This window comes from Girardinichthys multiradiatus, chromosome 17 (genome assembly GCF_021462225.1).
Source record: "Girardinichthys multiradiatus isolate DD_20200921_A chromosome 17, DD_fGirMul_XY1, whole genome shotgun sequence".
Taxonomy (NCBI): Eukaryota; Metazoa; Chordata; class Actinopteri; order Cyprinodontiformes; family Goodeidae; genus Girardinichthys; species Girardinichthys multiradiatus.
Window position 1 is genome coordinate 6,579,485 of NC_061809.1, and position 21,044 is coordinate 6,600,528.

Sequence of the window (21,044 nt, forward strand, 5' to 3'; positions counted from 1 at the left end):
GATGAAGTTCACAGATGTAGTAGCACCAGCTTTTTTTCAACCATTTAATAATCATCAGAAGGCTAGAAAAAAATCATCTCCACAGAACATTGGTGTAAAGGGTCCGCTGAGAAACACCTTGATATTGAGACCTCCAACTTTATTCAGCAGACAAATGAAATCCTCCAATACATAATTTTCTTAGCTACGTCATCCATGGCTCCAAAATGTATGATAAGGTTTTCTAGGGTCTGGCGCTCTTCTTTGAATACCAGAATATTCTCTGAGATATTGGACACCATGTTACCATTACCATTCATAACTTCTGTGTTTTTCCTGTTGCAAAAGTTTTTAATCCCATTCACAGCTGTGTTGCCCATTATTGGGGTCCTTGACCTGGTGGGGCGCTCTTTCTCTGGCAGTTTAGGAGAAGACTGATTAGTGTGGAGATTGTTCTCATACCTTGTATTGTTCTTAGAAGATGGATTTTTTTTCCTGGTTTTTATTCTGTAGTGGGACAAATCTGTTTTGGAAGGGAATTCCATTAATTCCAGCTGGCTCACTCTTATCAGTTGTGACAACAGCTTGCTGTCGAAGTCTCCTTTATCCAGGAGAAATGGGGTCATTTCTCTGTAATTCTGGTCATTCTGATTTATTTAATAGCCGAGATCTTCCAGTGAGTCGTCCTTGTCCTCCTTTTGAGTTCAATTCGAAATCCTTTAGAAAAAATTAAAATAAAAATAGTCCTTGGGAGTCACTTGTAGGCAATAGTTTTAGTCCAACTTTTTCCGTAGTTTTGGTTAATTTTGGTTAAGAGGGGGTGGCGCAGTTGGTAGCACCGTTGCCTTGCAGCAAGAAGGTCCCGGGTTTGACTCCTGGCAGGGGGTCTTTCTGTATGGAGTTTGCATGTTCTCCTCGTGCATCCGTGGGTCCTCTCCGGGTACTCTGGCTTCCTCCCACAAAAACATGACTGTTAGGTTAATTGGTCCCTCTACATTGCCCTTAGGTGTGAGTGAGTGTGTGCATGGTTGTTTGTCCTGTGTGTGTCTGTGTTGTCAGCACAAGTCCAGAGAATGAAGACAAAGGTTTGTTAATTTTTTGAGCAAAGCCAATTGAGTCTAAGATAGCATTAAAGTCTATATTTAAGCTATCACTTTCACTGTCAACATGAATGTTAAAATCCCCCACTATATATCTGTTTTTACAACAAAATCAGATAAGAAGTCTGAGACCTGATCTAAAAATTGAGAATAAGGGCCTGGTGAACGGTACACAACAACAAACAGAAGTGGTTTTAGTGCATTGCAATTTGGACTAGGAAAACTAAGGATTAAATATTCAAAAGAGTTGTAGCTATTAATTGGTCTGGGACTCAATACATCAGACTGAAAGATGGTTACTTGTCCTCTTCCTCACCCAGTTTTTTGAGGTGTGTGAAAATTTAAATAATTAGTAGGAGTAGACTCATTTATAGTAACATAATCCTCTTGCTGTAGCCAGGTTTGTGTGAGGCAAAATAAATCAATCTGATTGTCACAAATCAAGTCACTAACTGGCAAAGTATTTGAAGAGAGAGATCTTATGTTCACTAAGCCACATTTGTTTTATTTTTATTTTTAGTCAGAATTGTGTTTATTTTAATGAGATTTTCATTATTTCCTCCTTTTACATAATTTTTTAATCTATTCAATTTTGGCCGTGGGCGAGACGTTGTCTTAATAGGGTAATGGGTGGGTAGCAGTACAGAAGCTGCAGAGAGGAGTGTTAAACTACGACCCTGCTTCCTGGTCTGAACCCTTTCTGGACACCACCTAGACAGCCACCGGTTGAATGACAGCATGCAGCTAAACATGTCGTCACTAGTCAGATCAGGGACAGGACTAGAGAAAATGACAGAATCCGACATTGTTTTGGCAAACTTACACACCGAAGCAACACTAACCTTGGTGACCTCCAATTGGTGTAAACGGGTGTCATTACCGCCAACGTGAATAATAATGTTAATGTATTTACGCAGCCGGCCTGAGGCCCCGGCTGCGCGGGCTCTGCTGAAGGACTGCTACGGGGAGGTACCCTCTGTGGCTCTGTGCTGGTTAAGGGGCCTCGGCTATCTGCTGGTTTTTCAACAGCGTGGAGCCGGGCCTCCAATTCCGACACCTCACCTCCAAAGCTACAAAAATGCTACATTTATTACACGTACCATTATCACTAAAGGAGGCAGAGGAGTAATTGAACATCTGACACAGACAGCAGGAAAGAGGAGGAGACTCAGAGAGAGAAACAGCAGAACGGGTAGCCATGGTAGAGCTAACGCTAAGCTAACGACCCCTTACCACTACTTGAAAAATTGTGTAAGACACAAAGAGTCCTCAAACATTAAATGCAACAACAGAAAGTGTGTGTTTTAACGTGCTTATGTATTAGAACAAGTCAGAGATATCACAGTAGAGGGAAGTCACATCAAATGAGAGTCTTCACACACCAAACAATACACCGAGTGCAACAGTGAAAACAGGAAGTGACGAATACGCCTTACAACACCTCCATTCAATGTTAATTAAATTTTTCAGAACAGGAAAGAGGAGGAGACTCAGAGAGAGAAACAGCAGAATGGGTAGCCATGGTGGAGCTAACGCTAAGCTAACGACCCCTTACCACTACTTGAAAAATCTTGGTGACTGACAATCTTCACCAGCATCCTCAGTCACTGTGAGTGAAGGAGAAGCATCCTGCGATGTACACAATAATTATTTGCTTACACCCTTGGCCAAATTGTATTAAGTAAATGACCAAAGTAATATATTCATCTTACCACATCGAAAAAAGGTAACGGTGTCATTGAACAGACTTACTGCATATAAATGTCAAAATCAGGTTTTGTATTGTGAATGAAAGTTGAAATTTATTTAGTGTATTAGGTCTTACTGTCTGTTTTGTACATAATGACATGTAATGTCTGACCCTTATGAGACTATGACATTTTGTGAGCTTAATGCCAGAGTTTTGTCTTCAATCTGTCCAGTGACCTTATGTTTGTAGCCGTGTTCATTAATTTGACTTGGAACAGGAGCAACATAAGACTGGGAAAAAGTTGATGAATGCTCAAAAAAACACCTGTCTGGAACATGCCACAGCTAAACAGGTCGACTGAAAACCGGTAATTTTAATGACTGGGTTATCAAAGGATCATCCCTGAAAGTCTCGGTCATTAACAGGCATGAATGGGGAAAGGTTTGCCACTTTGTGAACAACTGCATGAGCAAATAGTCCAAAGGTTTAAGAATGTTTCCCAATGTACAAGTGCAAGGAATTTAGCGATTTCATCATCCACTGTCCATAATATCATCAAAAGATTCAGAGAATCTGGAGAAATCTACATGTAAGCAGTAATGCAGAAAACCAACATTAAATCCCCATGACCTTCGATCCGTCAGGAGGCATTGTAATATCAACCAACATCATTATACAACAGATATTACCACGTGGGATCAGGAACAGTTTAGAAAATCATACTCAGTTAACAGAGTTCGTTGCTACATCTGTAGGTTAAAACACTATCATGCAAAGCCAAAGCCATATATCAACAAACGCCACTGGCTTCTCTGGAACCGAGCTCATCTGAGACAGACTGATGTACAGTGGAAAAGTGTGCTGTGGTCTGACAAATTCACATTTCAAATAGTTTTTGGAAATCACAGACATCATGTCCTCCGGGCCAAAGAGGAAAAGAACTATACGGATTGTTATCACAGCAAAGTTCAAAAGTCAGCATCCGAGATGGTATGGGAGTGTGTTAGTGCACATGGCATTGGTAACTTGCACATCTGTGAAGGCACCCTCATTGCTGAAAGGTATATGCAGGTCAAATAAGTTAGACAATTATGTGTTACTCAAGTTAAAAAAGAGACAGAAAAGGAGCAGGAGAAGGACAAATACCTTACCTCAAAGGCTTCATCCAGCTGGTTCATCTCTCTCAGCTGGTTTCCTTTGGAGAAATGTAGCTCTGCTCTCACTTTTAGATCACTGGGGTTCTGCTGCAGGGCCATGTTCAGAGCCACCAGAGCCTGAGACACACACACACACACACACACACACACACACACACACACACACACACACACAGAGGCATGAGGTATCTCGTGTAATTCCTGGCCCAATCAAACTACTGCTGCTTCACAGCTCATTTAAAGTCGACTGGCTCTGCAAGAAACACCATTACTGCCTGCTACATTTTCAGCAGGTTTGCCAAAGGGGTAAGAAGCAAAGAGAAGATAAAGAAGAGATCAAAATCGGAGCTGATTCAGTCAAATTACAGCATCACACCAAAGGAAGGGAACAACTGAAAAACAAGCAGAGACTCCATCCACTTTATAGTCCCTGCTGCAGTGTTCATATTCGTTTTCAACAAACTTGTTGCCGATTTTTTTTACCTCCCTGGCACTGAGTAACCTTTTGTGAAAGCACCGATGTCCATCATTGCCCCAGCAGAAACACATGTCCTATTTTATCATGTTGATGTCAAGTTCGGTGTAGCAGAGGACCCCGGAATGCAAACGGGCAGGAAGCATGGGTGGTGAGTAAATGATTTAATAAATAAAACTCACTTCAGATGTTGATGACAAAAACAGGCATGGACAGGCTTGGCATGAACTGACTGAAAACAAGATGATATGATCCAAAACGTAAACTGAAAACAAGAATAACTACAAACAAAAACCCAAACACCTTCAAAGCATGGCAGTTGAACTGCAAATGTGTCTGGAAAAATGATAACTGGTGATTTTTATGGAATAAAATGCATGGAAAGAGGGAAAGTGAAAGGAGAAGAACAGGATGAGTGGCAGCTGCTCCCCAGCAGATGGCTGCTGATCAGATATAACTTGATTTGTTTCCAAGGTAACTGCAGGAACAGAACCCAACCACTGCTGGGAGTTGGCAGATTTTGCCAAGATTGTCTAGAACTGCTGTGGAGAAGCACAAGTACACACCTCCGTGTTGTTGCCACGCTTACTGTAGATGGCAGACAGCAGGCGATAACATTCGATACAGGTGGCCTCTCTGGAGATTATGTCCAGGGTCATCTTCTTGGCCTCTGAGTTCTGCCCAGCCATGGCCAGGACCTGAGCCTGGGGCAGATAATAGGTGTATCATTCTGTAAGTAAATTTGTAGAACTACGAAAAGGTGTGTTATGTGTCTGTCCTTACCAAAGCCAGCCAGATATCAGTGCTGTCTGACTGCAAGTTAGCAGCCTCTTTGTACACCTGCAAGGCTTCCTCGTAGCGGCCCGTGTTGTAGTATAGTGCTCCGAGGGGAGTCAGGATGTCCACTTTCCTGGTTACCTGCAGAGCCCTGAAGAGGTCAGAGATCACCACTTTGGGTTTACATGAACTTGGCTACAGAGCCTGTGTAACTAACTGCTCACTCATCCATCTGCATTCAGAATTTAAACTAGAAAAATTGCATTTCCTACGAAAATGCAGTGTGAATACGGAAAGCTGAATTCTGTAGCAGAAGCTTGCAGAAACAAGCTGAAATTGACTGCAGAAAATCTGCTGAAATGTAATGAACTAGCAGAAAAACAGAAATGATAAACTCCTCAACTTAAGAAGCTTAGGTTGACAGCACATTGTTGGCTAAAATTCAATGAATTAGCAGATAACAGAAGAGTTGGCAAAAAGAAGCTTAAGTGGACAGCAGAAAATCAGCTTAAATCTGATAAATTTCCATAAATAGCAACAATATTAGCAAAGAGAAATGGTCATCTGAACTATTCGAGTAGGAAGACTGATCTAAAACATCTAACGTTACCTCAAAACTAGTTGTTGAAACATATTATAGTATTATAACAGCAGTGTATAAGCTGAAATTAGCTGAAAAGTAAATGCTAGCTAAAATGCTAACTTTAGCATTTTGGCTAACATTGACTCATTCCATTCAATATGTCGATTTAGCCTTATAACCTCAAATAAGCCTTAATTCTAATGTTAGTTTAAATGGTAACATTAGCATGTGGGCTATCACTAGCATGTGGGCTAACCCTGACTCATTCCATTCAGTATGTCAATTTAGCCTTAGAAGTGAAAATGACCCTAAATGCTAACATTAACTTAAATGCCAACATTAGCATGTTCGCTAAATCTAGCATGTTGGCTATAATTAGCTCACCCCGTTCAATATGTTCATTTAGCACTATAAGTAAAAATTAGCCTAAAAGCTAATGTTAGCTTAAATGCTAACATTAGCATGTTGGCTGACACTAACATGTTGGCTATAATTAACTTACTTCATTCAATATGGTCATTTAGGCCCATAAGTGAAAATTAGCCTAAATGCTAACGCTAGCTTAAATTCTAACATTAGCATGTGGGCTAACACTAGCATGTTGGGTAATATTGACGTACTCCATTCAATATGTTCATTTAGTGCAAGCGCGGGTTCTCACAGAATACTACGGCTTCCTCCCGCAGTCCAAAAACATGGCTGTTAGGTTGAACGGTCTCTCTAAATTGCCCTTAGGTGTGAATGAGTGGGTGAATGGTTGTTTGTCCTGTATGTCTCTGTGTCGCCCTGCGATGGACTGGCAACATGTCCAGGGTTTACCCCGCCTCTCGCCCGTAGACTCCTGGAGATAGGCACCGGCTCCCCTGTAACCCACTATGGAATAAGTGGTATAAAAGATGAATTAATAATTGATGAATGTTACTACAGGTGCGTCAATTTGTGTTGTTCCATTTGTTTTGTATCAATTTGAGCAAAATTGTGAATGTAAGAGGTTTTTGCCGTATGTCTAACAGAATACAATTAGTGTACTTGTACTTAGGGAACTGAAGAGGTGTAACTGTTGTTTTGTAATTGTAAAAGACCAAAAAAATCCACAAAATTCCTATAGCATTTTTCTCTGTGACCTTAAATGCACAAATCGTTTTGCCCCAGATTTACCTTCATATTAAACCACCAGTCTCAATTGATCTATGTTTTCATCTAGTTTACACCAAATTATGACCTGACCATCTGATTGTTGCAACTAAAATAGAGACTCATTAGACAGAGCATTTTTCCAATCTGTTATTGTTCTGTTTTTTATGAGTCTGTGTGAATTGTAGCCTTGATTTCCTGTTCTTAGTTGACAGAAGTGGCACCTGGAGTGGTCTTGAGCTACTGTATGACCATCTGCTTCTTGTTGTGTATTTTGAGATGGTATTCTATTTGCCTACGTTGTAACCAGTTGTCATTTCGGCCACTGTTCGGCCTATGATCCTCTGGGATCAACACAGCATGTTCTTCCACATAACCCACTGCTCTCTGGATATTTTCCTCTATTCAAACTATTGTGTATAAACATGAGAATGCTTGTGCATGAAAACACCAGCTTGATCAGCTGTTCCTGAAATAACCAACAAACAGATCACACATGGAGTCACTGGAATGCTTTCTTCCAAATTCGGATGTTTGCTTTTAACTCCAGGAAGTTGTCTTTATCATGTCTAGATACCTTAATGTACTAAATTTCTGAGATTTGATTCGCTATGTGGTACATACATATCAACATAGGAAACAGTGTAACAATTTAGCAATAAGTAATTACTGAACATTTCAGAATGGGATTACAGTTTTTTTTCCCCTTTCATTGTTATAATAAAACCACAGCTGTCATTCAGAGCTGATGTTACCACCACATTATCTGATAGCTCCACTCAGAAACAGGGAGTTTGATTCTTCATGTCCCTTTCCAGAAGTGATGAAGTAAACATACAGAGCAGCTGTTTTTCACTCAAAAGTAAAGCTAAGTTTTTTCACCTCTTGTACCAAATCTCAGCTTCCTTATTCTTGTTGGATGATCGTAGAAGACGGCCCAGGTTCACCATAGCAACATAGTGTGCTGGCATAAGTCGTATTGCTTCCTGATAGTGAGCAGCAGCTAGCTGCCCTTCTCCTGGAAGAAGAGAAATTCCAAATAGAGAGGAAGGGAATTAAAGTTTGAATTCAAGGGAAAAAAGTTGTTGACAACATTAATATGGGGAGATGGGGAGAAAAGTGAGATCAGAAAGAAAATAACTTATAAACATTAAACCTTTAAAAAGACAGGCATTAATAATCCTTGGAATTAGGTGGAATATCTGTAAGCTATGCTGACAGATTGTCCAGTGTGATCTTAGGTAAATACAGCAGAGTATACTGAGACAGCAATTGGATGATAAGCACACTCCACTTTCTGCTAAATGATTGCTAAATGATTACTTTTTTCTGGCAAACAGTTATACCATCCGGGAGGGGCTCGGAGTAGAGCCGCTGCTCCTCCACATCGAGAGGAGCCAGTTGAGGTGGCTCGGGCATCTATACCAGATGCCTCCTGGACGCCTTCCTCGGGAGGTGTTCCAGGCACGTCCCACCGGGAGGAGGCCCAAGGGACGGCCCAGGACACGCTGGAGGGACTATGTCTTTCGGCTGGCCTGGGAACGCCTTGGGCTCCCGGCGGAGGAGCAGGAGGAGGTGTCTGGGGAGAGGGACGTCTGGGTCTCTCTACTGAGTCTGCTGCCCCCGCGACCCGGTCCCGGATAAGGCGGAAGACAACGAGTAAGAGTACGAGAATAGAGGATTCTATGTATGATTATCTAAGCTCTGATTTGGAGACAATCACAAGCAAAAGCCATGATTTTTCTCCTATGGTGAAACATCGCTGTCAGTGATCATCTGCTGAACGAGCACAAACCTGATTATGGCAAAATGCTCACATAACTGATCAAGCCCGCACAGCCTGTAATCGCACATCATGCAAAGACCCACTGTGCTTTGATGTTGATAAAATAATTAATGGGAAAGAACTAAAGACATTATAAACCAGATTAAATCCTTCATTTGCAAACTGGATGCTAAAGTCACTTCTTAGCAGGTGAAAAATCACCATTTTAAGGCAGCTTTTCTATGTGGTGAAAAACACAGTTTATGCCTTAACCTTGTCACTAAACAAAGCACATTGCATTATTGATAGTACCATTATGTCATTGCAGGGCAATTGGAGCTGCATCAGTTTGATTGTGAACATATGCCAGGGGAGGGTTTGTTTATGTAGTAAAAACATATTTTGAGTCACCAAAAAACTATTTAACCACCAAACACGTTGTATATTTTTAAAATATTGGCAAAACAAACAAAAGTAATTTAGTAAAATCTTTGGAAAATAATTTATTTTTACGTACATAAATGTTTGATTTAACGTTTTTGCAGAACAGTTATGTGACGCTATGTTTTAAAATTATCAAAGCTGTAACATACAGATTGCCATAACAATCTATTTTTATATTGCTAATGTTACGTTCAGGCTTAAATTGTTACGGTTGTGTGTGTATGCGTGATCCTGTGTGGTGTGCGTCTCCTTGCCATTTCACTAGGAGCTCTGCTGTGGGCGTGGTGCACAGCTGATCACTGCGCACCTGTAAGCAATCCTCACCGGCAGTGTTTAAAAAGGAGCGGCTGGACAAGCACTCCTCGCCTGATGGTCCCTGTAGTTGGTAACTTCGAGCCCTCTGAGTTCCCAGTAATATTTATGACTAGCCTTGTTAAAGACTCCAAGTAAACCAGCCCTGAGCCTTTTTCTCTTGCTGTCTCTCCCAGGTTCTCAAAGCAATCCGTTTCCTGGATTAATCTGCAGTTCTCTGAAGACCGCCTTTTGGAAAACCCTCATCAAGTCAGTACCCGCAGAACCTAGTGGCTTTGAACACCTGCCTGCCCGCTCTACCACGTACCAGAAGAGTCTTCAGGGATCCTAAAGAACCGATCACCACCTGGAGAAACGCCGGAACCGGAACGCCTCCCCAGAACATTCCTGCACCCTGAAAAGTAAACACCATCATCTCCTCTCTGCACCTTTACCCAATCTCAATAGGCTTGCATCTAACTGAGCCTCTCCTCTGCAGAACATGGCAGTCCTGGCCGTTAAGTCCTACATTCCGGAACCGAGTTTTAAGGACAAATAAACCTTGTTTAAAACTGTTTTGGCCTCCCTCTGTGAGTGGTTCTGCATGTGGGTCAAGAAATTAGCTACCAATATGACATTAATATTGTAGCTGTTTATGATAAACTCCAAACTCTTCAAACATATACTCTCAAAAAAATAACAGAACCCGGTGAGTCACAAAAAAAGAATTAAAAGATCAAGGGAGACAAATTAATTAATTAACAGACATATTTGTCTTTTATATTGGCCAATTAGTTTGGAGTTATGTCGAGCAAGATAAGAGAAATAATCTCGTCAGGGCAGATTAACAAACCTGTTGTGAGTAGCACAACAAAAGTTAACTAACTATTACAGTCCAGAAAAGCAAGGGCCGAATGGAATAGAAGGAAAAAAATCAGCAACTGGATCATTTATAATGATACAGCGTAACAATCCCTATATATTTCTAGTAACACACCAGAAGATCTGTTTGCTTTTCTTCTTGTTCCGGCCAGTAGCACACACAATGTCCTCATTTTAATAGGGCGGTCTGCACCTGTTTTGCACCTGCTATCCATTGCTCCCACAATCTTTGAAAATTGCACGCAACATGCCCATTTATTGCAAGTGCAATTTATTTATAGTACACGCAAATTAGCATTTGGGATCTTTGAAGATCAGCCCCCCTGTCTACAACTAAGACTAGGCTTGAAACTTTTACTTTTGATAAAACTTACAGTTAGAGTGGCTTAGGTTATCCTGAGCAATTTCTGTGGTATTGCTGCTATAGGCTTAGGCTGCTGGAGGACATAATGCCCATTTTCCCTCACTCTGCCACATTCTCCAACTACTCTCCAACTTTGTGATATTTGCTGTTATTTTAACATTTAACTTTATGTTCTTTCTCTGTTTTTCCCTTTCTAGAAGCTACACCAGGATGACTCTGTATTTAGCTGTGACACCCTCCTGAAGGTGGTATTAGCTGAGCTACAACTTCATGTTCTCCTTCTCTTGATGATACACTTGGAACTCTCTTTCACTGTTTAACCCTGTCTCTGTCCTAGTAGTAGATATTGGTCGAGCTTTTGCTGCCACTAACTGTATTTCATCCTATAGACTTGAAAACTGACTCAAGATGAAGTCACCATTTTTTGTTTGTCTCCTCTGTTTTCTCAAAGTCCCAGTTGATTGTGGGAGATAGCCACTCTCACTGAGTCAAGTTGTTTGATGTTTCTTCCTGTTAAAGAGGAGTTTTCCTGTCCACTGTCGCTACGTGTATGATTAGTATGAGGGATTGCTGCAGAGTCAACAACACAATGCAAGCGACTACCCACTGGCACTACATTCTCATCCAGGAGGAGTGGATGCTGCAAATCATGGACTCAATAAAATCTGCTGGGTTTCCTAGGATTGAAAACTTTTTAACCAATCTGATTAATAAACTGAACTTGACTACGCTGTTTAGTAACTAGAGCTTAATTGAAATGTATATAGATATGTACAAATCTGTTTTTGAGATCGTATTAACTTTTTCTGTATAGTTCTTGGAGAAAATATCTTTTAGAAATTGGCGCTATATAAATAAACTGAATACAATTGAATTTCACAAGAAAACTAAAATGTCTAAAAATAGACTCAAGGCTTTTGCCCAAAAATGACAATTTCTTAGATAAAAAAAAATAATGTGAATGGGATAAAATCCAGAAAAGTCATGTACATAAAATTAGGATGGTGATGATTAAAATGTGGGTGTGCTAGGTGAGGATGTATATTTCACTGGGACTGTGACTGATAAAATCACAGACAGTACACCAACAGCACTAGGAGCTGAATTTAACCAGCAACTCTGTTGATAATCATTTAGGTTTAAAATTAAACCCAAGACTCTAATTTAAAGTAGCAGATTCAAAGACATAATGGTTGTTCTGATGGGATATTCTAATACTCTGAGACATTGCAGTTTGGGTTTTCAATATCTATAAGCCAAGATGATGAAAATGAACAAAATCAAATGCTTGGACATCACTTTGTCTGATAAAACTATATATGAGTTTTACATTTTTACCCAAATTAGTGAAATAAAACAACTTTTCAATGACATTCTAATTTATAATAATTTTTATTTGTTTGTAGTTGGAGATGCTTTGGAGGAGAAACTATGAGCTACATAGCTTAAGTAAAACAATGAAACAGTTATGGCTGATCAGCACATGTTCACACACCGTGTTCTGGGTCAGACAGGGAGAACATTTAACTCACCTGTGTCTACCAAGAAAACACCATAGTTATTATGTAGGTCGGGGCTGTCTGGGCAGTTTTCAATGCCCTTTAAATACATTTCATTTGCCTCAGCAAACCGTTTCTGTAAGAGAACATGATCCAAATGAATACAAGACCAACAAGAATGTACACATCAGTAGAATTTGACACAGGTTAAGTGCAGACAAACCTCCAGGCTCAGAGGCAAACATCTGAACATACAGGTTTAGCAAGAGGAAATAGAGACTTTTCTGGATATTTCACCTGCTCAGCATAGAGAGATGCCAAACTGGAGTAAGCATCAGCGAAATGTGGACCATAGCGGATGGAGTTTGTCAACAGTGTCTCAGCCTCTTCCTCCTTTCCTTGGGACCTTGAACATAACATCATCAACATCAGTAGTGTGGGTGTCACTGCTGTCAATTCAAATATAATTACATGAGAAGAAGAATACAGAGACCGATGTAAAATGTGAACACACAAGGGAGTCAGGCAAGGTTTGCATTTATTTCACTGCTTTTAAACTTGGGAGTCCTTTCAGAAGCCACTGCAGTTAAAATTGTTAAATATTCATTGTAATAATCAGTCTCAATCAGTCACTACAGATTTATTTTGTTGTCATAAAGCTACATAAACAACATGGGAAACATTAAGCACATCCACAAACCTGCTGATGCATTACCTTTGAAACAATAAATACAGGGGTTGGACAATGAAACTGAAACACCTGGTTTTAGACCACAATAATTTATTAGTATGGTGTAGGGCCTCCTTTTGCGGCCAATACAGCGTCAATTCGTCTTGGGAATGACATATACAGGTCCTGCACAGTGGTTAGAGGGATTTTAAGCCATTCTTCTTGCAGGATAGTGGCCAGGTCACTACGTGATACTGGTGGAGGAAAACGTTTCCTGACTCGCTCCTCCAAAACACCCCAAAGTGTTATAATATTATAATATACAATAATATTTAGATCTGGTGACTGTGCAGGCCAGGGGAGATGTTCAACTTCACTTTCATGTGTATCAAACCAATCTTTCACCAGTCTTGCTGTGTGTATTGGTACATTGTCATCCTGATACACAGCCCCACCTTCAGGATACAATGTTTGAACCATTGGATGCACATGGTCCTCAAGAATGGTTCGGTAGTCCTTGGCAGTGACATGCCCATCTAGCACAGGTATTGGGCCAAGGAAATGCCATGATATGGCAGCCCAAACCATCAATGATCCACCCCCATGCTTCACTCTGGGCATGCAACAGTCTGGGTGGTACGTTTCTTTGGGGCTTCTCCACACCGTAACTCTTCAGGATGTGGGGAAAACAGTAAAGGTGGACTCATCAGAGGAATATACATGTTTCACATTGTCCACAGCCCAAGATTTGCGCTCCTTGCACCATTGAAACCGATGTTTGACATTGGCATGAGTGACCAAAGGTTTGGCTATAGCAGCCCGGCCGTGTATATTGACCCTGTGGAGCTCCCGATGGACAGTTCTGGTGGAAACAGGAGAGTTGAGGTGCACATTTAATTCTGCTGTGATTTGAGCAGCTGTGGTTTTATGTTTTTTGGATACAATCCGGGTTAGCACCCGAACATCCCTTTCAGACAGCTTCCTCTTGCGTCCACAATTAATCCTGTTGGATGTGGTTCATCCTTCTTAGTGGTATGCTGGCATTACCCTGGATACTGTGGCTCTTGATACATCACAAAGACTTTCTGTCTTGGTCACAGATGCGCCAGCAAGACGTGCACCAACAATTTGCCCTCTTTTGAACTCTGGTATGTCACCCATAATGTTGTGTGCATTTCAATATTTTGAGCAAAACTGTGCTCTTACCCTGCTAATTGAACATTCACACTCTGCTCTTACTGGTGCAATGTGCAATCAATGAAGACTGGCTACCAGGCTGGTCCAATTTAGCCATGAAACCTCCCACACTAAAATGACAGGTGTTTCACTTTCATTGTCCAACCCCTGTATATTGTAAAGCAATAAGATCAACCTTTTTTCTTTAGTATGCTATAGAAATAAACTTACCCAATTGAGTGGAATAACAACTTCTAATGAATTTTAAATGTTCTTTAAAATTCTTGTTTAACTGATGTTTAATTCAGTTTCATTGTCCAACCCCTGTATATTAAGTGTTCAAATATTTCATACACAATTATCAGTATTCTTTAACTATGAAGACCAGGATACATAAAGTCTGCTTTAAAACATAAAGTGTTTATAATATAAAGTGTCAACATGTAGAAGATAACCCTAGGAAATGGTTTCAGGTGTGTTTATATTCAGGTGCTATTTGGTAGGATACATTTTGAAGGAATTCCTGAGACCTAATTCCTCAGAAGGTCTGCTTACTGGGATGTTGTTAGCTGTGAGTTCTGCTCTAAATCTTACTTCAGAAGGTTTCCCAGGTTAAACAGAGCCCGGTTATGTTGAGGGTTGGTGTCCAGGGCTTTTTTGTAGTAACGCTCTGCCTCATCTGGGCTGCGAGTCAGAGTTCCTAGATTGTTCATGGCGCTGGCATGACGGGGATATAACCTGTGAGCCAAGGAGCGGACAGCTGTGTTATTAACTTTGAAACTTTATAAAAAATATACACAAGGAATTCTGTGACTTTACAGAGAAAAATTGTCTTTAAAGGAAAGTCCTGAAACGTTTTGCAGAATATTTTTTGTTTTACATCAAAACAAGGAGGATTTCTGTGGCCAGTTTGTTATTCAAAATATATTGTAATCTCTCCAGGTGTAACATTCTGTACATGCCACTTCTGCTAACTATATAGTAGAAGTAGGCGCTTTATGTTTTTTTCCATAGCGTCAGAAACCTGTTCAATTTTACAGTTATTACACATGGATGAGAGCTCTGGAAAGAAAGCATGTAACCTTGATTTGCTATAGTGAGGTCGATGTAAGATTTTAAATTGAAATAAACAATTGGTGGTGTTAATGGAAAAGTATCTATACCCTAGAAAAACTTGTCCCAGGTTTTCTCAGACTTTGACCCCCAGTTCCTCTTCCCAGACTGTTTTTATCGCTTTAGTTGATGAAAGGCTGTGTGATAAATAGTTATAGCAGTGATCTACTCTTATATCTGAATATGTGCTTGTGTCCATTAGTTTATGTAGTATATTTGGGCTCCCTGTTTTGAATTTAGCAATTTGCTTTGTACATAATCTCTGATTTGGAGATACCAAAAGAAGGTGATGCTTGGTTTAATCTGCTTCCAATGTCAAATTGTATTTGTAATAGGATCTGAGTTGTAGTAAAATGTTTGAATTGCAGTGGAAGATAGAACAATTGTGTCAGGTGCGGTGTAACGGAGGACCCCGGAATGCAGACGAGCAGGCAGCATGACGGTAAATCAAATGATTTAATTAACAAAAACTTACTACAGACGGTGAAGGAAAAAACAGACATGGGCAGGCTGGCAAGACAGGCTTGGCATGATCAAAGGACAAGACATTAACAGAGAGAGTGATCCTTAATGTTTCCGCGAGGAATGAACAGAACAAAGGTGTATACAGGTCCTTCTCAAAATATTAGCATATTGTGATAAAGTTCATTATTTTCCATAATGTCATGATGAAAATTTAACATTCATATATTTTAGATTCATTGCACACTAACTGAAATATTTCAGGTCTTTTATTATCTTAATAAGGATGATTTTGGCATACAGCTCATGAAAACCCAAAATTCCTATCTCACAAAATTAGCATATCATTAAAAGGGTCTCTAAACGAGCTATGAACCTTATTATCTGAATCAACGAGTTAACTCTAAACACCTGCAAAAGATTCCTGAGGCCTTTAAAACTCCCAGCCTGGTTCATCACTCAAAACCCCAATCATGAGTAAGACTGCCGACCTGACTACTGTCCAGAAGGCCACTATTGACACCCTCAAGCAAGAGGGTAAGACACAGAAATACATTTCTGAACGAATAGGCTGTTCCCAGAGTGCTGTATCAAGGCACCTCAGTGGGAAGTCTGTGGGAAGGAAAAAGTGTGGCAGAAAACGCTGCACAACGAGAAGAGGTGACCGGACCCTGAGGAAGATTGTGGAGAAGGGCCGATTCCAGACCTTGGGGGACCTGCGGAAGCAGTGGACTGAGTCTGGAATAGAAACATCCAGAGCCACCGTGCACAGGCGTGTGCAGGAAATGGGCTACAGGTGCCGCATTCCCCAGGTCAAGCCACTTTTGAACCAGAAACAGCGGCAGAAGCGCCTGACCTGGGCTACAGAGAAGCAGCACTGGACTGTTGCTCAGTGGTTCAAAGTACTTTTTTCGGATGAAAGCAAATTCTGCATGTCATTCGGAAATCAAGGTGCCAGAGTCTGGAGGAAGACTGGGGAGAAGGAAATGCCAAAATGCCAGAAGTCCAGTGTCAAGTACCCACAGTCAGTGATGGTCTGGGGTGCCGTGTCAGCTGCTGGTGTTGGTCCACTGTGTTTTATCAAGGGCAGGGTCAATGCAGCTAGCTATCAGGAGATTTTGGAGCATTCATGCTTCCATCTGCTGAAAAGCTTTATGGAGATGAAGATTTCATTTTTCTGCACGACCTAGCACCTGCTCACAGTGCCAAAACCACTGGTAAATGGTTTACTGACCATGGTATCACTGTGCTCAATTGGCCTGCCAACTCTCCTGACCTGAACCCCATAGAGAATCTGTGGGATATTGTGAAGAGAACGTTGAGAGACTCAAGACACAACACTCTGGATGAGCTAAAGGCCGCTATCGAAGCATCCCGGGCCTCCATAAGACCTCAGCAGTGCCACAGGCTGATTGCCTCCATGCCACGCCGCATTGAAGCAGTCATTCCTGCAAAAGGATTCCCGACCAAGTATTGAGTGCATAACTGTACATGATTATTTGAAGGTTGACGTTTTTGTATTAAAAAGACTTTTATTTTATTGGTCGGATGAAATATGCTAATTTTGTGAGATAGGAATTTTGGGTTTTCATGAGCTGTATGCCAAAATCATCCGTATTAAGACAATAAAAGACCTAAAATATTTCAGTTAGTGTGCAATGAATCTAAAATATATGAATGTTAAATTTTCATCATGACATTATGGAAAATAATGAACTTTATCACAATATGCTAATATTCTGAGAAGGACCTGTATATGGAGCAAGAACCAGGTGAAACGAGGAGACCGAATGCTAGTTGCTGGTGAACCGAATAAAGTTAAGTGACAGACAGGAGAGAACAAAACGTGGCTGGAGCAAAACAGAGACTCTTGAATACAAACTTAAACGCAACTAGGAAACCATGAAACTAAAGCATAATCAGATCCTAACTTGACAAAACATGAACAAGACAAAACTAAAGCATGACCAGAAAAATAACAAAAGCATGATTCAAACCTCCCAAGAATAATAATATTAATAACAATCATATTAATAATACTAATAAGAAGGAGAACCCAAAAACACCCACAAATCATGACAAATTGTTCCAATACTGTAAGGTCGACAATTTTCCCTTTCCATTTCCAACAAGTGACACATCCCTGCAACTTTATCTTTCCAAAATTTTAGAAAGCAGATATTCGCTGCCCTGTAGTAAAGCACTGAATTTTGAAAGGCAAGGCCTCCACTTTTTCTACTTTTACAAAAATGGGCCATCTTTATCCTAAGAGCTTTGTAGCTCCATATGAAGTTAAATATAATAGAAATCCATTTTTAAATAAAGCTGGCAACTGTAAATATTGGTAATTGTTGGAGGAGATTGGAGGATTACCTCTATCATGGCATTCACTCTGCCCAACAGTGATAATGGCAGCATTCTCCAAAACCTAAATTTATTTTTTTATTTAATTTAATATATGATACAATCATTTGCAAATTGTTGTAGTTGACTAGCTAACAATTTATGTGGTTTATTGCCAAATTCAAAATGTTTTTGTTTTACATACAGAACAGCCTTACCAATTTTGGCTAATAAAATTTTTTTTTCACAGTGGCACAGTTGGTAGGACTGGAGTTTGCATGTTCTCCCCGTGCATGCGTGGTTTCTCACCGGCTACTCCGACTTCCTCCCACATTCCAAAAACACGAATGTTAGATTAACTGGCTTCACTACATTGCCCTTAGTCACGAATGAGTGTGTACGTAGTTCTTTGTCCTGTGTCTGTGTGGCCCTGCGATGAACTGGCGACCTGTTCAGGGTGTACCCCGCCTCCTGCCCATAGACTGCTGGAGATAGGCACCAGCTTCCCCGCAACCCCGCGGTTGGGATGTCTGTTTGGCTGTGGACAAGAGAGAAGGATGCTGAGGTTGTTCCTGAACTTAACCATTAGAAGAATGTGTTTCGGTTCAATGGCTCTGTCCAGACATTCACCTGTCCAATCCTCCTTCTGCTTGAAGCATGTGATCTCCTTCATCACTAGCCACACACCTCTGATATTGTTTTTCTTCTTGAACACCTCCTTGATGTCTCTTATCTTGATTTTAAGTTGCTTCTGTATACTCCTCAATAATTACATGCCTCCCTCTCCATCAGATAACTACTGATTCAGGGGTTGTTGTTTGGGAAACATCTCACCATTCTGGTGAGGATGGTGTTATCTACACAGAACTTTATGTAGTCAGTCACACACTCAGTCATGACATTAATGTTCTCTCCACCTAGCTGGCACAGTGCATCTATAGCCTCAAAACAATCTCGCATGGCTTCTTCAGTTTCCTCTGACCATCTTCTCATAGTTCTCTTTATTACAGGTTCTCGTACTCGTCGTCTTCCGCTTTATCCGGGACCGGGTCGCGGGGGCAGCAGACTCAGCCCAGACGTCCCTCTCCCCAGACACCTCCTCCAGCTCCTCCGGGGCGTTCCCAGGCCAGCCGAGAGACATAGTCCCTCCAGTGTGTCCTGGGTCGTCCCCTGGGCCTCCTTCCGGCGGGATGTGCCTGGAGCACCTCCCGAGGAAGGCGTCCAGGAGGCATCCAGTATAGATGCCCGAGCCACCTCAAATGGCTCCTCTCGATGTGGAGGAGCAGCGGCTCTACTCCGAGCCCCTCCCAAATGGCCGAGCTCCTCACACTATCTCTAAGGGTGTGCCCGGCCACCCTACGGAGGAAGCTCATTTCAGCCGCTTGTATCTGGGTTTTCGTTCTTCTGGTCATGACCCAAAGTTTCATGGCCATAGGTGAGGGTAGGAACGTAGACCGACCGGTAAATCGAGAGCTTCGCTTTTCGACTCAGCTCTCTCTTCACCGCAACAGACCGGCACAGCGCCCCCATTACTGTGGCAGCCACACCGATCCATCTGTCGATCTCTTGCTCAATTCTTCCCTCACTCGTGAACAAGACCCCGAGATACTTTAACTCCTCCACTTGAGGCAGGAACTCCCCTCTAACCTGAAGTGGACAAGCCACCCTTTTCCGGTCGAGAACCATGGCCTCGGACTTGGAGGAGCTGATTTTCATCCCAGCCTCTTCACACTCGGCTGCGAAGCGCCCCAGTGCGTGCTGTAGGTCTTGGCTAGAAGGGGCCAGCAGGACCACGTCATCTGCAAAAAAAAGAGACGAAATCCACTGTTCCCCAAACCAGGCCCACTCCGGCCCTTGGCTGCACCTAGAAATCCTGTCCATAAAAGTTATGAACAGAACCGGTGACAAAGGGCAGCCCTGCTGGAGTCCAACATGCACCGGGAACAAGTCTGACTTAGTGCCGGCAATGCGGACCAAACTCCTGCTCCGCTTGTACAGAGACCGGATGGCCCCTAGTAAAGGGCCCCCGATTCCATACTCCTGGAGCACCCCCCACAGGGCATCACGAGGGACACAGTTGAATGCTTTCTCCAGGTCCACAAAACACATGTGGATCGGTTGGGCAAACTCACATGAACCCTCGAGTACCCTGTAGAGGGTATAGAGCTGGTCCAGTATTCCACGACCGGGACGAAAACCACACTGCTCCTTCTGAAGCCGGGGTTCGACTATTGGCCGGACTCTCTTCTCCAATACCCTGGCGTAGGTCTTACCAGGGAGGGTAAGGAGTGTGATCCCACTGTAGTTGGAACACACCCTCCGGTCACCCTTCTTATGTAGGGGGACCACCACCCCAGTCTGCCAATCCAGAAGCACTGTCCCCGTCCGCCACGCAATGTTGAAGAGGCGTGACAACCATGACAGCCCCACAACATCCAAAGACTTGAGGTACTCAGGGCGGATCTCATCCAACCCCAAAGCCCTGTCACCGCGGAGCTTTTTAACCACCTCGGTGACTTCAGCCTGGTTGATGAAAGAGTCCAACCCCGAGTCCCCAGCCTCTGTTTACACTAGGGAATGCGTGATGGCAGGATTCAGGAGATCCTCGAAGTACTCCTTCCACCGCCTGATAATGTCCCCAGTCGAGGTCAGCAGCTCCCCACCCCCACTGTAAACAGTGTTGGGGGAGCACTGCTTCCCCCTCCTGAGGCGCCGGACGGTTTGCCAGAATCGCTTCGGAGCCAACCGGTAGTCCTTCTCCATGGCCTCACGGAATTCCTCCCAGGTCCGAGTTTTTGCCTCTGCCACAGCCCGGGCCGCGGCACGCTTGGCCCTACGGTACCCGTCAGCAGCCTCAGGAGTCCCACAAGCCAACCACAGCTGATAGGACTCCTTCTTCAGCTTGACAGCGTCCCTTACTGCCAGTGTCCACCACCGGGTTCGGGGATTGCCGCCGCGACAGGCACCGTGGACCTTACGGCCGCAGCTACGGGCGGCAGCATCGACAATAGATACGGAGAACATGGTCCACTCGGACTCTATGTCTCCGACATCCCTCGGAATCTGGTTAAAGCTCTCCCGGAGGTGAGAGTTGAATATATCCCTGGCCAAGGGGTCCGCCAGACGTTCCAAGCAGACCC

At 42.4% G+C, this 21,044-nt stretch overlaps 1 protein-coding gene across 4 annotated transcripts in view; it reads right to left on the minus strand.

Annotated features, from left to right (window-relative positions):
- tmtc1 (transmembrane O-mannosyltransferase targeting cadherins 1) overlaps positions 1 to 21,044 on the minus strand; it is a 235,338-nt gene that overhangs the window by 41,517 nt on the left and 172,777 nt on the right. For 3 of the 4 annotated variants that reach the window (XM_047390474.1, XM_047390473.1, XM_047390475.1), the window contains 7 exons: positions 14,581 to 14,724; positions 12,438 to 12,546; positions 12,174 to 12,276; positions 7,778 to 7,913; positions 5,185 to 5,329; positions 4,968 to 5,105; positions 3,921 to 4,043 (listed from right to left, as the gene is read on the minus strand). In XM_047390474.1, coding sequence (XP_047246430.1) covers positions 3,921 to 4,043; positions 4,968 to 5,105; positions 5,185 to 5,329; positions 7,778 to 7,913; positions 12,174 to 12,276; positions 12,438 to 12,546; positions 14,581 to 14,724 — 898 coding nt within the window. Of the gene's footprint in view, positions 1 to 2,377; positions 3,824 to 3,920; positions 4,044 to 4,967; positions 5,106 to 5,184; positions 5,330 to 7,777; positions 7,914 to 12,173; positions 12,277 to 12,437; positions 12,547 to 14,580; positions 14,725 to 21,044 lie in introns of those variants that run through there. The other variant, XM_047390476.1, reaches the window with a different exon arrangement.